Raw genomic sequence first — 17444 nt, 5'->3', positions numbered from 1 at the left:
TACATTAGAAATTGGTGTAATACACTGGCCAAAGAGGAATTATAGGGATGGGTCTCAGGATGGCCCATGCCCCACTGAGAAAATTAACAGGAAGAAAGGAAATGGTGCTAGAGATAGGGCAGACGGAGGCTTCAACAAGAAGCCTGTAAGCAGGGGGAAACGGAACAGCAGGGTGGCCTGGGATTGAGAGAAGGTCCACAGGAAACAGGAGAATGCCATAGGGAGGGAGAACACCCTGATGAAGCAGTGGAATAAGGCCTGCAAGCAGGCAAAGAACGAGGCACGGAATGGCCCGAGAATCACCAAAATCAAGAAATTTTTTTTTTTTAAATTAATGCTTAAATACATTTTAAAATATGTTAAAAGCTTAAGGTTAAAAATTACTTATGTATTACTTACCTAAATGAGAAAAACAAGGCAGTGACAGAGTTGGAAAAGATGGTTCAGAAATTGAAAATGGCTCAACAGAGCCACTTTCATGAAAAACAACAGTAGTAATGTTGTGACAGTTGACATTGGAAAATTGATTGGAAAATGTTGATATACCACAATTTACAGTGAGTAAAGTTGACAAAACTCTGACCAAAGTTATGGCAACAGGAGGAAAGAATTGGGGAAAAGGAACATGTTCTCTATTTAAGATTTTTAATATACACACTATATATAATTCAACAGGAGTAGAAGAAAAGAAAAACTAAAATCTAACTTATTTTAGGGTGCATGAGCTGATAGTAAGATGATACTTCTTAGGCAGTCCCCTGGAGTAGAGGATGACTTGCTTCCACATTAAAATGAGTTCTAAGGTGACTGATGCAGGATCTACCGTCTCTGATGGGGCAGACAGTGCTTGGAGGGAAGGGTGGATGGGGTGCTTTGTCGAATGCTCCTTCCACTGTTGATACTTGGCTTCCGCGTGCTCCCGGCGAAGAGACTCGGTAAGATGATAGCTGGCACATTCTCACACTATAACTTTGCATTCCTGGTTGCACCATCAAGGACTGAATCATTGGACATTTCCAAAATATGGGGGAAGGTACACCTATCTCACCTTGACTGCAGCATTAAGCTCCATGGGCCATATGATGAAAATCAACTCAATATAAAAGTATATACATAGTAGGATATTTAACTGAAGGAGTTTGAAATATTAAACCAAATAGTTTGTTTTCCAAACAGCCTGATCTCTGTCACTAAAGTTTTGCAGGTGTTTTAAAGGGTAGCAAGTTCTTGGCTATTTATCCTGGATAAAGACCTGCCACTGGATCAAGACCTAGCTCTGTCAAGCCCATGTGGTGGCTGGTGTGCAACAGCCACCACATGTTAAAAAAATCCACGCACATCCTGCACCCTTCATTATGTAGTTTGGGACCTGGAATGTCAGGTCCTTCATTGAAACACCTGTGAACTCATCCATTGTTGGGGTGGAAGCAAGTTATCCTTGATGGCCTAAGAAGAAGGAAGAAAGATTTATCCTGGATCCCAGGGAAAAAAAAGAAAAATGATGGCACAATTCTAAGCATTAGTAACACTTAAGTAATGAGCATAGGCAAAGGCCTTTTAGGTGAGTTTGTTTTGTCATCAACCACCATAGTTTTGTACTTACACTTTTTATTAAGAAGCTGATAGTTTTTATTCGCTCCTTAGGTATCTCCTGTAGTGAGCTCCTTTGTTTCTGTAGCCTTTCTACAATTTCAGCTAGGTGCTGACGGATGGTCTTTACACGCATGCTGTAATACATTGTCTTTTTCATCACAGTTGACTACAGCAAAGGAAAAAAGTAATCCACTGAATCAATCTTTATGTTCATTTTAACATTAAAAAGTTTCTAATAATAAACAGACTGATTTAAAAACATATTTTTTTACATTCCTATCCTTATCAGCTATCTCATTTAAAAATATAAAGCCTTTGTAGAAACACTGGACATATATAATTATTTTTTGTAATTATATGCTTTAAGTTGCTATTTTTTCTCGAAATGTATCAGATTATCTATCTTCTGCATGCTACATTTGTTTTAATATCATTAAATGTCCATATACAAACCATACCTTCAAATAAAAAGGGAAAACAATGGGACATTTGTCTTTTAAGAGTTTGTGTCATATCGGAGCAATGTGTATCTTGGGAACAAGAGGCCAATTTTCTTCTCGCTAATGTGTGCAAGTTCTCAAGACATTAGGGTGAGCAAAGAGACAAAAACCCACAATGCTGAGTTTCTGCCACATTTGTGTAGGATACAGTTCCAGCAGGCTATAAGATAGGTGAAAAAACTCCTGCTTGAAATATGCAGGAGCTTTATCATATTTAAATACAATGGCCCCAAGTTTCCACACGCGGCAAAACAGGCGCCCCTCCGAGCTGGGCGCCCGTTTTACGCGCCGAAAACGGTGCCTGAAAAAAAAAACGCGCTATTCTCGAGCGCTTTGCAGCTTGATGTCTGCTTGGCGCGGCGCACAGGGGGCGGAGCCTACCACTCGCGCCAATTTTGTAAGTAGGAGGGGGCGGGTACAATTTAAATGAGTTTTTTCGTGCCGGCAACCCTGCGCGCGCGCGTTGGAGCGTTCGCGCACGCGCAGTGTGAAGGAAACATTGGCACTCGGCCATTTTAAAAAGTGCTGCAGAAAAAGTGAAAATTTGTTTATTGAACCCTTGCAAAGGCTTGTATTTTAATTTTCTTGATATTTCTGTGTGTGAGGGTGAGGGAGTGCATTCTGTAATTAAAGATAGACTGTGATAAACGGGACACATGCACTTGTTTGAGACTATTCAAATTCTTTGTAGCTGTTCAATTTTTAACATTTTTTAATAAAACCACATTGCCCTTCCATGATCAGCACTGAGGCTTCTTGCAGCTTTCTCCCCCTGCCTCCCGTCGGTCCCGACGGCAAACCGCTGCCTCAAGTACTGAGGCTTCCTGCAGCCTTCTCCCTCCCTCCCTCCCCCTGCCGTCAGTCAGTCCCGAACGCAAACCGCTGCCTGAAAGGCCTGCCTGAAGCACTTTCACACAGGTAGGAACATGGTTTATTTAATCTTTTCTTTGCTTATAAATGTTTATTCAGGTTGAATTTATTTGTATAATATTTGTATAAGTATAAATAAGGATTTATTGTAGAATTTAATGACTTCCCTTCCCCCCACTTCTCGTTCCCGACGCCTAATTTGTAACCTGCGCCTGATTTTTTAATGTGTAGACAAGGTTTTTTCAAGCCTACAAAAATCTTCACTTGCTCCATTCTAAGTTAGTTTGGAGTACGTTTTCACTGTGGAAACTTTCAAATCAGGCGTCAGTGGCCGGACACGTCCCCTTTTGAAAAAAAAATTCTGTTCAAAAGTGAAACTGTTCTACCTGACTAGAACTGCAGAAAACTTAAATGTGGAGAATTCCGATTTCTAAGATACTCCATTCTCCACCAGTTGCTCCTAAAAATCAGGAGCAAATCATGTGGAATCTTGGGGCCATTAATAGGAGCACTATTCAGCTACCTCCACCATCTTTCCCCCCCCCATAATGCCCAGCCAGCGTTGTAACTGGATGTCACGATTGCTTGGCACGGAGCACAGCAGATAAGTAGATTTAAAGAGCCAAACACAAGATTCTTTTAGCAATTTATGAGGCCATTTCTGAAATATTATTCAAGGCTCTATAAACATCAGCAAAATGTAACTTTTTCCTTGGACACGAACAAAAAGCAACGGTAACATTTCTGCTCCTAAATTTCCTGACAAGTATGAAAGTCACATACAATTTACGAATGAAGTTTGAATTCAGTCTCAAGACTACTCCATCTTGAAAGTCAAATAACATAAAATGGAAAAGTTAAACAGCAAAGAAGCTTTATCCTGGTATGTTGGGAACAGAATGACCAGGAGAAGAATGAAGACATGTTCCCATAATGAGGTCATAAGTACATGGGGTAGGTAGGGAGAATCACACGATCAGTATGACACCAAACTCTTATACGCATCAACAGATATAGGGCTCAATTTTCTCCAATGCCGTTTTTTGGCGATTTGCCAAAGTTACGCCCATTTTTTTTGGTCCCGACTACTCCAAAAAAATAAGTAGCAAGTTTCCCCGTTCTATATTTTTAAATTGGCGCTGCGCAGCCTGTCCTTTAGCTTTGGTAGGTGGAGCAAAATATTTGCGCCGAAAAAACAATGCTCGCCCTTCTGCGCATGCGCGGAAAAAAAAGGACGGTTTCCACGTGACTGCTTTGGGCGCGCATGTCCAGTACAGCTCCTGGTCTGCATTTTTAAAGAGCCAGTTGTGTGAGAGAACTTTAATTCTCATTGGAAAAATCGGAGCTGCAATACAAGATGCAACGCGGCTCAAAGACCAAGAATTTCTTACAGGATGAAGTGAAGGCATTAGTTGCTGTGACTGAGGCCAGATGGCACGAGCTGGACACCAGCAGAGGTCACATAAACATTTCACCAAAAGAAATGAAGAAAAGCTGGAACCAACTTGCAGAGGATTGCTGTGCAATGGTGACCAACCTGGAGGCTAGTGCAAAAAGAAGTAGCAGGACCTTGGTCAAGTAGCTAGTGTAAGTAATATTTTCATTTATTCAATGGAATTGCAATTGTAAATGTGACCAGCTGTATATGTCCCACCCAGCAGAAAGATACCCTCTCTAAAAAGTTATATTTTCATCTTTGCAGAGGAAGGTGGCACACAACAAATGGAAAAGAACTCGAACAGGAGGAGCCCGAGCAAATCTGCACCCACTGACCTACTTGGAAGAGAGGGTCACTGCTTTGATGGGTCCTGCTTAGAGAAAAGCACCACCACTGCGCAAGCTGGGCCCACACACGAGAGAGAGCGCAAGTCCTGCAAATTCCAGAGTCTGGCTTTGCTAAATGTTAAGTACTGCCCAGGCTGGCCATGCTTCGGTTCATGGGATGTCTCCGTCAGCTACGCTTCGGTTGATGCAATGTGCTATCATTCATCGTGGTCCTTCAAATCAGCCTGCTGACTGCGCTGTGTGAGTCTACTCATGCCACCCACACTGCCCCCTCCTCTGCTGCTAACCATTTGTCTGTTCGGTTATATTTTGCAGAATTTGAGGCCAACCCTGATGGTTCAGAAGATTCAGATGAGGATGAGCCTGAAGAGGAGAACAGCTTCCAATCCCACCTTCCAGACCAAGAGCATGGGGGATGGGGAAGGGTAGGTGATGTATGAAGCCTCCACTGTTATACTCACTTTGGAGGAGTTGCAGGTGCCAACCATTGAGGTGCCAGTCCCTTTCCTGAGTGGTACGAGTGTTGCTGGGACATTCCATGGTTTCCCACAGTCCGAGGTTGGGATTCCAGTGGGGTGCAGTGAGGCACACCCAGGGCCCCACCCTCCGAGGCTGCGGGTCCCAGTGGGATGTAGAGAGCCACATCCTGGGTGAGGAGGGGAAGGAGAGCTCGAAAGCGTCTCGAGTTGCAGGATCTAACAGATGTGGTTCAGATCATGGCAATGAGTGCAGAGAGCATTGACCTTACGCGATCACTCCTGGACACCATCAGTGGGGTGGGTGATGAGGTATCGGGACTGTCGGGAGAAGTAACCATGCTCTCACGAGAAACAGGGACACTGTCCGGGAACATGAGTGAGGGAATGTCGCAGGCAGCTGATGCGCTGTCAGTGAACATGAGAGAGGGAACGTTGCAGTTTGTTGAAACACTGTCAATGAACATGGAACATGAGGGAGGGAATGTTGCAGGTAGTTGACACACTGTTGCTCAACATAAGGGAGGGCATGTCACAGGTAGCTGAGACACTGTCAGTGAACTGAGGAAGGGAATGTTACAGATAGTTGACAAACTGTCGGGGCACATGAGGGAGAGAATGTCGGAGGTAGCTGCTGCAATAAGGTATTATGCCCAGATCCCGCGCCCATTGACAGAATGAACTGCCACTCCAATCCCCAGACCAGCCTCTGAAGAGGCCCAAGCCGGGCCCTCCACATTACCGGCTGCCCCCCTCCCCGCCATCAAGAAGTGCGCATTACCCGAGATGTTCGAAAGAATAAGCTGGGTACCAACCCCAGAAACACTGCGCCATTGGCTGCTGGCAGGGGTGGAGTCAACAAGATCAAGCGCAGCAGGTGGTCTTAGAATAAGGTGGAGGGGAGATGGGTGTAGCCTTTCTTTGTTGCTGTTGTTGTTATTCTTATTATTATTATGTCTTCAGATGCTCTGATAATGACTCCACGAGGCAAAGTATTGTAATTGAACTGTAGTGACCTTAGTCCATTTAATATAACTCCAGAGTGAGGATGCCATATGCTGGACACCCTTTTATACCTGAGGCACTCAACTTAAAAGTTAAGTACAAACAAGAGTTAAACTTTTGAATAAAATATATTTTAAATGATAACTGAATCATTTACATTATTTGTTCCATTATTAACACAACTTTTTGAAGTAAAGAAGAATCATTTCCATTAACACAACACAATATTACGGAACAGGTCCAAACAGTAAACATGGTCCATTTTGAATAGTCGCCACTGAGCCTTCAGGCAGCAAAGTGTTCACGGATGAGCTGCTGGCGCAAAGCTCGAGCAATCGTTAAAGGAACACGACAGCCCGCCCTCCTCCGCCGTCATGCTCCGGGTTCAGGTAATTGCATGGCCTCCTCATCCTCCTCCTCCTAGTCATCTGCATCTTCCTCATCATCAGCCACTCTCACCTCAGGTGGGTCTTCGACCACCATCTGCTGCTGCCTCATGATGGCTAAGTTATGCAGCATGCAGCACACAACAGTGAACTGACCGACAATCTCAGGGGAGTATAACAAGTAGCCTCCGGAATGGTCCAGGCACTGGAAACACTGTTTCAAGATGTCAGTGGTCCTCTCTATTATGCTGTATGTCGCAATGTGCGACATGTTGTATTCCCGGTCAGCTTCAATCCGGGTTACGCGTAGGGGCATAAGAACATAAGAATTAGGAACAGGAGTAGGCCATCTAGCCCCTCGAGCCTGCTCCGCCATTCAATAAGATCATGGCTGATCTGGCCGTGGACTCAGCTCCACTTGCCCGCCTGCTCCCCGTAACCCTTAATTCCCTTATTGGTTAAAAATCTATCTATCTGTGATTTGAATACATTCAATGAGCTAGCCTCAACTGCTTCCTTGGGCAGAGAATTCCACAGATTCACAACCCTCTGGGAGAAGAAATTCCTTCTCAACTCGGTTTTAAATTGGCTCTCCCGTATTTTGAGGCTGTGCCCCCTAGTTCTAGTCTCCCCGACCAGTGGAAACAACCTCTCCGCCTCCATCTTGTTTATCCCTTTCATTATTTTAAATGTTTCTATAACATCACCCCTCATCCTTCTGAACTCCAACGAGTAAAGACCTAGTCTACTCAATCTACCATCATAAGGTAAACCCCTCATCTCCGGAATCAGCCTAGTGAATCGTCTCTGTACCCCCTCCAAAGCCAGTATATCCTTCCTTAAGTAAGGTGACCAAAACTGCACACAGTACTCCAGGCGCGGCCTTACCAATACCCTATACAGTTGCAGCAGGACCTCCCTGCTTTTGTACTCCATCCCTCTCGCAATGAAGGCCAATATTCCATTCGCCTTCCTGATTACCTGCTGCACCTGCAAACTAACTTTTTGGGATTCATGCACAAGGACCCCCAGGTCCCTCTGCACCTCAGCATGTTGTAATTTCTCCCCATTCAAATAATATTCCCTTTTACTGTTTTTTTTCCCCCAAGGTGGATGACCTCACACTTTCCGACATTGTATTCCATCTGCCAAACCTTAGCCCATTCACTTAACCTATCTAAATCTCTTTGCAGCCTCTCTGTGTCCTCTACACAACCCACTTTCCCACTAATCTTTGTGCCATCTGTAAATTTTGTTACACAACACTCTGTCCCCTCTTCCAGGTCATCTATGTATATTGTAAACAGTTGTGGTCCCAGCACCGATCCCTGTGGCACACCACTAACCCGAAAAGGACCCATTTATGCCGACTCTCTGCTTTCTGTTCGCCAGCCAATTCTCTATCCATGCTAATACATTTCCTCTGACTCCGCATACCTCTATCTTCTGCAGTAAGCCATGAGCTACAGGGTCATGAGCCAGGTGGTGTGGCCTTATCCTTTGTCTCCCAGTAGCCAGCTCTACCCTTCTGGCTGCTGCTGAAACATGTCAAAGATAGCACTTTCGCGTAGGATGAACACATCACAGGTGCTCCCAGGGTATCTTGCATCAACTGACATGATGCGATGCATGTCATCACACACGAGTTGCACATTAACGGAGTGGAAGCCTTTTCTGTTCCTGTACATCTTGGAATCCTCCAAAGGTGCTCGCAAGGTGATGTGGGTACAATCAATGCAGCCCTGTACCTTTGGGAAGCCAGCAATCCTGGTGAAGCCCACAGCCCTGTCACGCATTGCGTGGGCACTCATGGGAAACTTTATGTAATCATTCCTCAAGGCAGTCACCTGCCGAATGCAGATATGTGTTGCATGTTGAGAAATGGTGCACACATCCCCAGTTGTGGCCTGGAACAATCCAGATACATAGAATGAAAGTGTTGCTGTCACCTTCACTTCAACTGACAAAGCAGTCCTCCTGACGCTTCTAGGTTGCAGGTCTGCTTTTACTAACTCTCAGATCTCGGTTACAACTTCTTTGCGGAAACGTAGCCTTCTCACAGTCTGCATCACTCAGGTACAGGTATGAACGCTTGTCTTCATATACCCGACGTGGGTATGGCCTCCTGCCCATCATCCATCATGCTCTGAGTTTCCTCATGCAATGACGTTGAATCAATCCTCCGCCGCACCATCATTCAGAAAGCTTGCACGAGATATGACATTGTCAGTATTGCCCCCATGATTAAACTGTACCTTTGCAAGAAGCTCAAAACAGCAGGCAAGACAAGCTTCATTGTTGTCTCTTTCCTCAAGGTCAACGCCCCAGTATGGACCACACCCAGGTCTGAGCATGCACAATAGGCTTGCTTAGATCTGGAAACACCCCTCCCTCCCCCGGGGCTTCATTTGATGCTGCTTGCTGCATAGTGTAAGGGTTCTCATCCCTTCAGTTCGGCTTCCACACACCTCCAGGGCTTCTTTTGAAGCTGAGCCCTGAGCCAGTGTCCAGACGAAGGACCAATTCTGCCGGCCAACACTCCAACCCTCTAGCCCGGTTTGGAGACGTTCATTGAAGGCATAGCACTTTTTTTAAAATCCAAAATTAAAGAATTGCATGAAACTTCCATTTTCAGCATTTTAGTTGGAAAAAATTAAGGTTGATGATGCATATTTAATGTGTTCTTGACTCCCTCCAAAACATCGCATAAAAACAATGGCGTCTTTCTACGCCGGTTTTTTGATGTACGCTGCTTTTTCTTAAGTGCCCAGAAGGTTTTTTGGGATTGGTCACGTACATCGTCCTAGGAGAAATGTAAGTTAGCCAAACTTGCATAAATGTGAAAAACTGGCGCAGACATCAGGTATGATGCAAAAAAAAACCTAACCTAAAAAAAATCGTAACTAACTGAGTTATGCTGGCGCACAATCTTTGGGAAAACTTGGATTTTAAAAATTTAGGCCAAAAAAAAGCAGCGCGCGGCAAAAAAGCAGTGCAAATCACTGGGGAAAATTGAGCCCACAGACACCTTTTTTGAAAATATTCTTATCTTGCCAAAAGGAGAAGAAATACTCAAAACCAGGTTAGTAACTACTTCATTCATTACCTCAGCAAAGTCCTTGGCCTGTTTCTTGGATACATCACAAGTGTCTAGTCTCAAAAGCTTAGGAATGTGGTACATGACATGTGTACTGTAGTTGCAGAGGAGAGAGACAGGATTTGGAGCATACTGAGGATCCTTTAGACTTAACATTTGAAGCTCAGGTAGTCTTGCTAAATTAGTGATTTCCTATAGAAAAAAATTAGGAGGAACATAAACTCTTAAGAATTCTAATGAAGCACTTTTGTATAATGTCTATAACAGTGTTAGAAATTTACAGTTAATTCAGTGTATGAAATACTGGTGTAATTAATTGTGTATTAACATTTTTATAGTGCACACAAACTTTAAAAGTCTCAGAAGGTTCTTTTAAAAAATAAATTTGTTGTAACCACTTTCTGGGGCGAATTTTCATGTTTACCCCCAAGCGTTAAATGTGCTGTTGCAGCCACTACTAAAGCCAATGGAAACCTAACTTGGGCAGAGTATAAAACAGGCGGCTGATCCGCTATCGCCCGATTTCCAGCTGGTAGTAAAAGAGATAAGTGAGACTAACTATAGTGGCCAGGTGCTGATGAAGTGACTCAGCACAGGCAGTGGATTAAACTTGGGTCCTTTTTTCTTATTTTTGCATGCTCAAAAAAATATGACTAATTAAATAAAATGAAAGAAAGACTTACATCTATAGAGCACTTTATCATGTTTATCAAAAAATGTCTCAAAGCAATTCATATACAATAAATTACTTTAAAATTTAGTGATTGTTGTTATAGGCAAAATTCCACAAGCGGCAATGAAGTAAATGATCAGTTGATCTGGTTTTTGATCGTGCTGGTTGAGGGAGGAATGCTGTCTAGGACATTGAAAGAATTCCTACTCCTGCTTGATTAGTGGCATGCAATAGCATCAACTAGACAACCATAACAGGCAGAAGGAAGTTCAGTTTAATATCTTACCCAAAGGACTGCATCTCTGACATTGAAGCATTCCTTCAGTATTATAAAATAATATCAGCCTAGAATATGTGCCCAATTCCTGGAGCAAGGCTTGACCCCACAACCTTTGGCACAAAAACTTTAACATCCACCTGAACAGCCGACAGCATGTCACTCATTTTTACTTTTGAATAACATTTATAATATCCCAGATGTTATGAAGAAATATGTGCACTTTCTATTGAAGTATGTTTAAACCTCTCATGTCAGAATTCAGAGCTAACTAAAACATAATTTTTCACAGTTCAATAATACCATCATCATTCATCATTCACTCATAAGCGGTCCCTCGAACGAGGATGATTTGCTTCCACAAGAGTTCACAGATGTTTCAATGAAGGACCCGATGTTTCAATCCTGAACTCCAATTGAGGGGGTGGAAGATGCCTGTGCGTGAATTTTTTTAACGTGTGGTGACCGTTGCACATCAGCCACCACACGGGCTCAACAGAGCTAGGCCTTTATCCAGTGGCAAGGGTTGAACCAGGACGACAGGAGACCTATCTGCTCTGTTGCACGGACTTAGTGTGCACACATATCGCAATCTGGGCAGGCCCATGCTGTCCCTGGGCACTTGGCTCTGCTGGGCCCCGTACCCTCATTCGCCGCACCTTCGCCCACAATGTTCCAGGACCTGGCGCTCCAGCTCGATTTATAGCCCCGACCTGCGGTGGTGTTCTCACACAGGTCAGGGCGGCCCACGAACTGCACTGAGAGTGTCAGCCTGGATTTTGTACACAAGTCCCTGGAGTGGGGCTTGAACCCACAACCTATTGTCTCAGAGGCGAGGGTGCTGCCCACTGAGCCACGGCTGACACCAAGAAGCATAATATCAATCAAATGGTTTATAAATAAGACTAGACTTGTCACTGTTATGGAATAACCATTTGATGTCATAAAGTAATTAGGCTATCAAGTATCTCAATGCTGAAATATATAACTGGAATGAATTGACCAAGCTTGAGACCGCGTGTGCCTCAAACCACAATAAAGGCAAGGTAGCAACGGCATAATAGATTTAAAACTTTATAAAAGCCTTCTATTTTAAAAATAAACACTGTGATGGAGACCCTGCTCCCTGCTGGAGACTAATGATAATTGTGATATATTCACAGAGCACAGCACACACAGCTCCTAACATGGCAGGCAGCTCTGTCGGAAGCCTCCGGAACAGCCTGGTTCTGCAACTCTGCAGTTGCAGTACACAATACATTCACATCCACAGTGTGGAGCTACAAACATTACACTTCTCCTTCCTTAATGAAGAAGTTATTATAACAAACATCATACATAACTTTCATTTTTATACATAATACAGGATATAGACTTATTTTTTTTCCATATTTACAAATTTAAATTTACCACTTGTTTTCTGTTTCGAAGAGGATATCTTCGCTCTTGAACAGAACCTTCCAAACATGGTGTCGATTTCACGCTCATTCGAGGCTCATCCTGAGGAATGTTTTCCTCCACGGAATTTCCTTGATTTTCATTTGAACTCACTAACTTCAGGCTCTTTGTTTTCCAGACTCGGACTCAGACTTTCATTCTGATTCTCTCCTGGATTTGTTTCCAGTACATTGGATTTAGGATTTGCTACTAGTGTATCAAAACTATCTGATGAGTCAGAAATAATTGAATCATTCCCACCTTCAACTCCTTCCATGTCTGTAGGTAAAATATGATCAATATGAACAAACATAACCTGTCCATTATCAAACATCTTTACCAAATATGTGCAAGGACCACATAGCTTCACCACTCTTCCTAGTATCCACTTTAACCATTTATGGTGATGGTTCTTCACTCTCACCTTCTGGTTTAATTTCACACTTCTCTCTTTTACTCTATCTCTATCATGATTCTCTGTCTTAATTGTGTCTCTTCTAAGGACTGTGCCAAATTTGGTTTTAACAACGAGAATCTGGTTCGTGGCTGTCGTTTGAGAAACAACTCTGCTGGTGTTCTACCAGTAGTTGTATGAGGAGTATTTCGATATGTAATCAAAAAATTAGCCAATTTGTGATCCAATGACAACTGTCGTTTCCTTGGATTTGGATCTAACATTTGTTTTATGAGGGCACGTTTTACAATTTGTACAGTGCGCTCTGCTGCACCATTCGAAGCAGGGTGGTATGGTGGAACCTTGGTATGTTTCACCCCATTTTTGCTCGTGAACTGTGCAAATTCTTCTGAACAAAATTGTGGTCCATTATCCGAAACAATCTCTTCAGGGAGGCCAAATGAAGAAAATAATCTTCGTAAAATGTCCAATGTTTTACTTGTTATTTTCCACATTGGGAACAACTCAACCCACTTCAAATGGCTATCAATCACAATGATTCAGCAGAATCAATATGTAGCCTTTGCCACATCCTAGGAGGCCATTTCCATGGCTGTAATGGTATGGATGGTGGTTGCTTGCTTACCGATTGACATGTCGTACACTGACTCACGATGTACTCTATATCTTTATCAAGACCTGGCCACCATAAATAACTGCGTGCAAAACTCTTGGTCAAGCACAGTGCCAGGTGCTGGTCATGGACGTCTCCTAATAATTTGGACCTGAATTTATTTGGTATAACAACTCTTGCACCTCACATGATACAATCTTTATCAACTGATAATTCATTCCTACGAATGACGAATGGATGTGTATCTTTGTCTGTTACCTGGTTTGGCCATCCATTTGCAATATAATCATACACCTTTAACATCACTGGTTTGGTTGCTCTACCAATCTCTTCAGCTGTGACTGACAGTTCATCAATGTATGAAAAATAAAACACTTCTTCCCTATCAGGTGTAACTTGTGATGGGGAAGGCAATCTAGACATTGCATCAGCATTACTGTGATCATCTGATCGTCTATATTCAACATCATATGTATAAGCTGACAAAATCAAAGCCCATCTCTGCATTCGGGCTGCAGCTAATGTTGGAACTGGGGACTTTGGATGGAGGATTGCTGTTAGGGGCTTATGGTCCGTAACAATGGTAAACTTACAACCATACAAGTATTTGTGAAACTTCTTGACCCCAAAAATTAATGCCAAAGCTTCCCTTTCAATTTGCGCATAATTACTCTCACTGGCACTGAGAGTGCGTGAAGCAAAAGCAATTGGTCTCTCCTCCCCACTACTAAATACATGAGCGATCACTGCCCCAATTCCATATGGAGAGGCATCACATGCTAGCGTAATCTCCTTAGATATGTCATAGTGAACTAACATGATGCTCTCTACCAATTTGCTTTTACACTTCTTAAATGCTGTATCGCATTCTTTTGACCACTTCCAATGGACCTGTTTTTTCAAAAGTTCATTCAGTGGATGTAATACTGTAGTCAAATTTGGTAGGAACTTCCCATAATAGTTCAAAAGACCCAAGAATGAACGAAGTTCAGTGACATTCCTGGGAGTGGGTGCATTTCTGATTGCATCCAGTTTTTCCTTGGTCGGATATAAATCATCTTTGTCTACTCAGTACCCTAAGTACTCCATTGAGTTTTTAAATAACTCACACTTACGAGCAGACACTCACACTCTGTGCTTCTCTAGCCGTTTGAGGACTTCATTCAATATGTTATTATGAATTTGCCTATTTGGTGTTGAAATTAGTATGTCATCCAAATAACATACTACCTCTTCAATACCTTGCAAAATCTGTTTCATCATCCCTTGGAATATGGTAAGGGTGGAAGAGACTCCAAACGGTAGCCTATTAAATTGATATAGGCCTAGATGAGTATTTATAGTCAAACATGACTTGGACTCCTCATCTAGTTCAAGCTGTAAGTAGGCATTCGTAAGATCCATTTTGAGAAGATCTGACCACCTGTCAGTGTTGTGAACAAATCTTCTATATTCGGCAATATATTGGGAACATTACCCTCTAGAACCTGGTTTACGGTTACTTTATAATTACCACACAATCTTCCCTTATCAGACTTAGGTACGACAACAATGGATGTAGCCTAATTACATCGATCTATCTTACAAATAATGTTCTCAGTCTCAAGTCTTTTGAGTTCTTGCTCAACTTTCTCCTTGAGTGCATATGGTATGGAACGTGACTTGTAGTAAACCGATCTAGCATCCTTCTATACCCTGACACTCGCCTTGAAGCCTTGAATCGGACTGCCTGTTTCGCAGAACACCTTCAGATACTGCTTGATAACCTCATCCGTTGATGAAAATCTCGCTTCCACATGGAAAATCTCACTCCAATCCAGCTTCAGTGATCGCAACCAATTTCTTCCTAGTAAGGCAGGTTTGTCTCCTTTCACTACTATTAGAGGCAAGTTCTGAAATTGATACTTGTATTTCACTGGTACGGTGATACGACCTACCACAGGAATTTTCTCTCCTGAGTAGCCTCGCAGCTCCATCTTGGATTTCTCCAGTTGGAATCACGCAATTTGTCGAGGTACAGCGACTCCGGTACTACACTCGGTGTCGATTTCCATTGGTATCTTGAATCCCGCAACAGCTATTTGGATTTTGATACTTTCCGAAACGCTGTCCATTAACCTCGTGCTCCTGATGACGTGTAACTCTAACATCTCCTCGTCCTGTTGTTGTTCTTCCATGTTATGTAATCTCTGGGGATTTCTACTCATAGCTTTGAAAACTGGACTACCCTTCAGTCGGCATGCCTTCACAAGATGCCCAGTCTTTCTGCAGAAGAAACACTGTCTTCACGTATGGACAACTTTGAGCAATGTGTTGACCCAGGCACCTATAGCATGACTTTGATGCTCTGTTAGACTTTCCAGTTTCTGAGGCTTTGGGCCATCACCTTTTACTTTGAATCTGCAGGCGATTCACTTCGGTTGACTGACGACCGTAATTATTATTTAATTCTCGGGAATATTGTTCGGCCATGCTCATCGACCTCGCTGTCTGACAAGCAATCTCAAAAGTCAAGTCATCCGTCGTCAATAACTTCCTTCTGATCGCATCATTTTTCACCTCACAAACAAAACGATTCCGTAATGCTCGGTTTTGAAAGTTTCCAAAATTACAGTGCATCGATAGCTTTTTTAATGCTACGATGTAATCACTGATAATTTCATCAGTCTTTTGATTCCGAATCCCGAAACAATAGCTTTCAGCAATTTCTAATGGTTTGGGGTTATAGTGCTGCTCCAGCTTCATTAAAATCTCTTTAAGCGTTGTGTCCTTTGGCTTGTCAGGTACAAACAGATTTACCAGCGTTTCATACAATGCCGGACCTGCCTCCGATAAGAAGATCGCTCTCTTACGTTCCAACACAACCCGGTTCTGGACTGCATTGTCTGGAACTTCAATTATGTTATTTGCAGTGAAATACATTTCTAGCCGATCCACATACGCTTTAAAACGTTCCCGATCGTGTCTATATTCACCCAAATGTCTCATTACACCTGCCATTTTAATCTCTAGCTGTTCACACCATGTGCTGTATTTTACCTCGGATTTTTGTAGCTTTTTCCAAAGGCAGAAACTTCCAAAGTCTCTCTGTCGGCTGACTGAATCCTTCACCAACAAAACTTAAGCTTTAAATCATCTGAAAAATCCCATCTCATCGCCAAATGTGATATATTCACAGAGCACAGCACACACAGCTCCTAACATGGCAGGCAGCTCTGTCGGAAGCCTCCGGAACAGCCTGGTTCTGTTTATTATAACTCTGCAGTTGCAGTACACAATATGTCCACATCCACAGTGTGGAGCTACAAACATTACAAGCTTACAGACATTACAATAATGAAGGTAGGCTGGTGCATAGAATCAACTTCATTTTGGAGCCAAGTCAATTACTAAATGTAGCTATATACTATAAATTTAATCCTAATAACAGTGGGACTGGGTGGGTTACGTGAACAATTCATAATTAACAGACTGAGCCATGGCTGACACCCAAGGCTGAATAGAAGTCATGAGTAATAATAATAATAATTAAAACTACAAGCTGAGCCCAGACTTGGCTACATAGACAGAGAAAATCAGTGAACATATTACTCTGTTGCAGTGAATAGAACACTCTGTTGCTTTCATGACTATGTTTGCTGACGATACAAAGATGGGAGGAAAAGCAATGTGTGAGGAGGACACAAAAAATCTGCAAAAGGACATAGACAGGCTAAGTGAGTGGGCAAACATTTGGCAGATGGAGTATAATGTTGCAAAGTGTGAAGTCATGCACTTTGGCAGAAAAAAAATCAAAGAGCAAGTTATTATTTAAATGGAGAAAGATTGCAGTGCTGCAGTACAGCGGAACCTGGGGGTACATGTATAAAACACAAAAGGTTAGTATACAGGTACAGCAAGTGATCAGGAAGGCTAATGGAATCTTGGCCTTTATTGCAAAGGGGATGGAGTATAAAAGCAGGGAAGTCTTGCTACAGTTGTACAGGGTATTGGTGAGGCCACACCTGGAATACTGCGTGCAGTTTTGGTTTCCATATTTACGAAAAGATATACTTGCTTTGCAGGTAGTTCAGAGAAGGTTTACAAGATTGATTCTGGAGATGAGGAATTGACTTATGAAGAAAGGTTGAGTACTTTACTCATTGGAATTCAGATGAATGAGAGGTGATCTTATCGAAACGTATAAGATTATGATGGGGCTTGACAAGGTAGATGCAGAGAGGCTGTTTCCACTGAGTGGCGAGACTAGAACTAGAGGGCATAATCTTAGAATAAGGGGTAGCCCATTTAAAACTGGGATGAAGAGAAATTTCTTCT

General features: G+C 42.7%; 1 protein-coding gene across 5 annotated transcripts in view; it reads right to left on the bottom strand.

The window, feature by feature from the left end:
* lrrc9 (leucine rich repeat containing 9) overlaps positions 1 to 17444 on the bottom strand; it is a 302164-nt gene that overhangs the window by 240579 nt on the left and 44141 nt on the right. For all 5 annotated transcript variants that reach the window (XM_070877538.1, XM_070877541.1, XM_070877539.1 and 2 more), the window contains 2 exons: positions 9722 to 9904; positions 1604 to 1759 (listed from right to left, as the gene is read on the bottom strand). In XM_070877538.1, the coding sequence (XP_070733639.1) occupies positions 1604 to 1759; positions 9722 to 9904 (339 nt within the window). The remainder of the gene's footprint in view (positions 1 to 1603; positions 1760 to 9721; positions 9905 to 17444) is intronic.

Source organism: Pristiophorus japonicus, chromosome 4, assembly GCF_044704955.1.
Source record: "Pristiophorus japonicus isolate sPriJap1 chromosome 4, sPriJap1.hap1, whole genome shotgun sequence".
Taxonomy (NCBI): domain Eukaryota; kingdom Metazoa; phylum Chordata; class Chondrichthyes; family Pristiophoridae; genus Pristiophorus; species Pristiophorus japonicus.
Note: the sequence above shows the minus strand (reverse complement) of the source record. Positions and strands in the feature narration are given on the sequence as shown.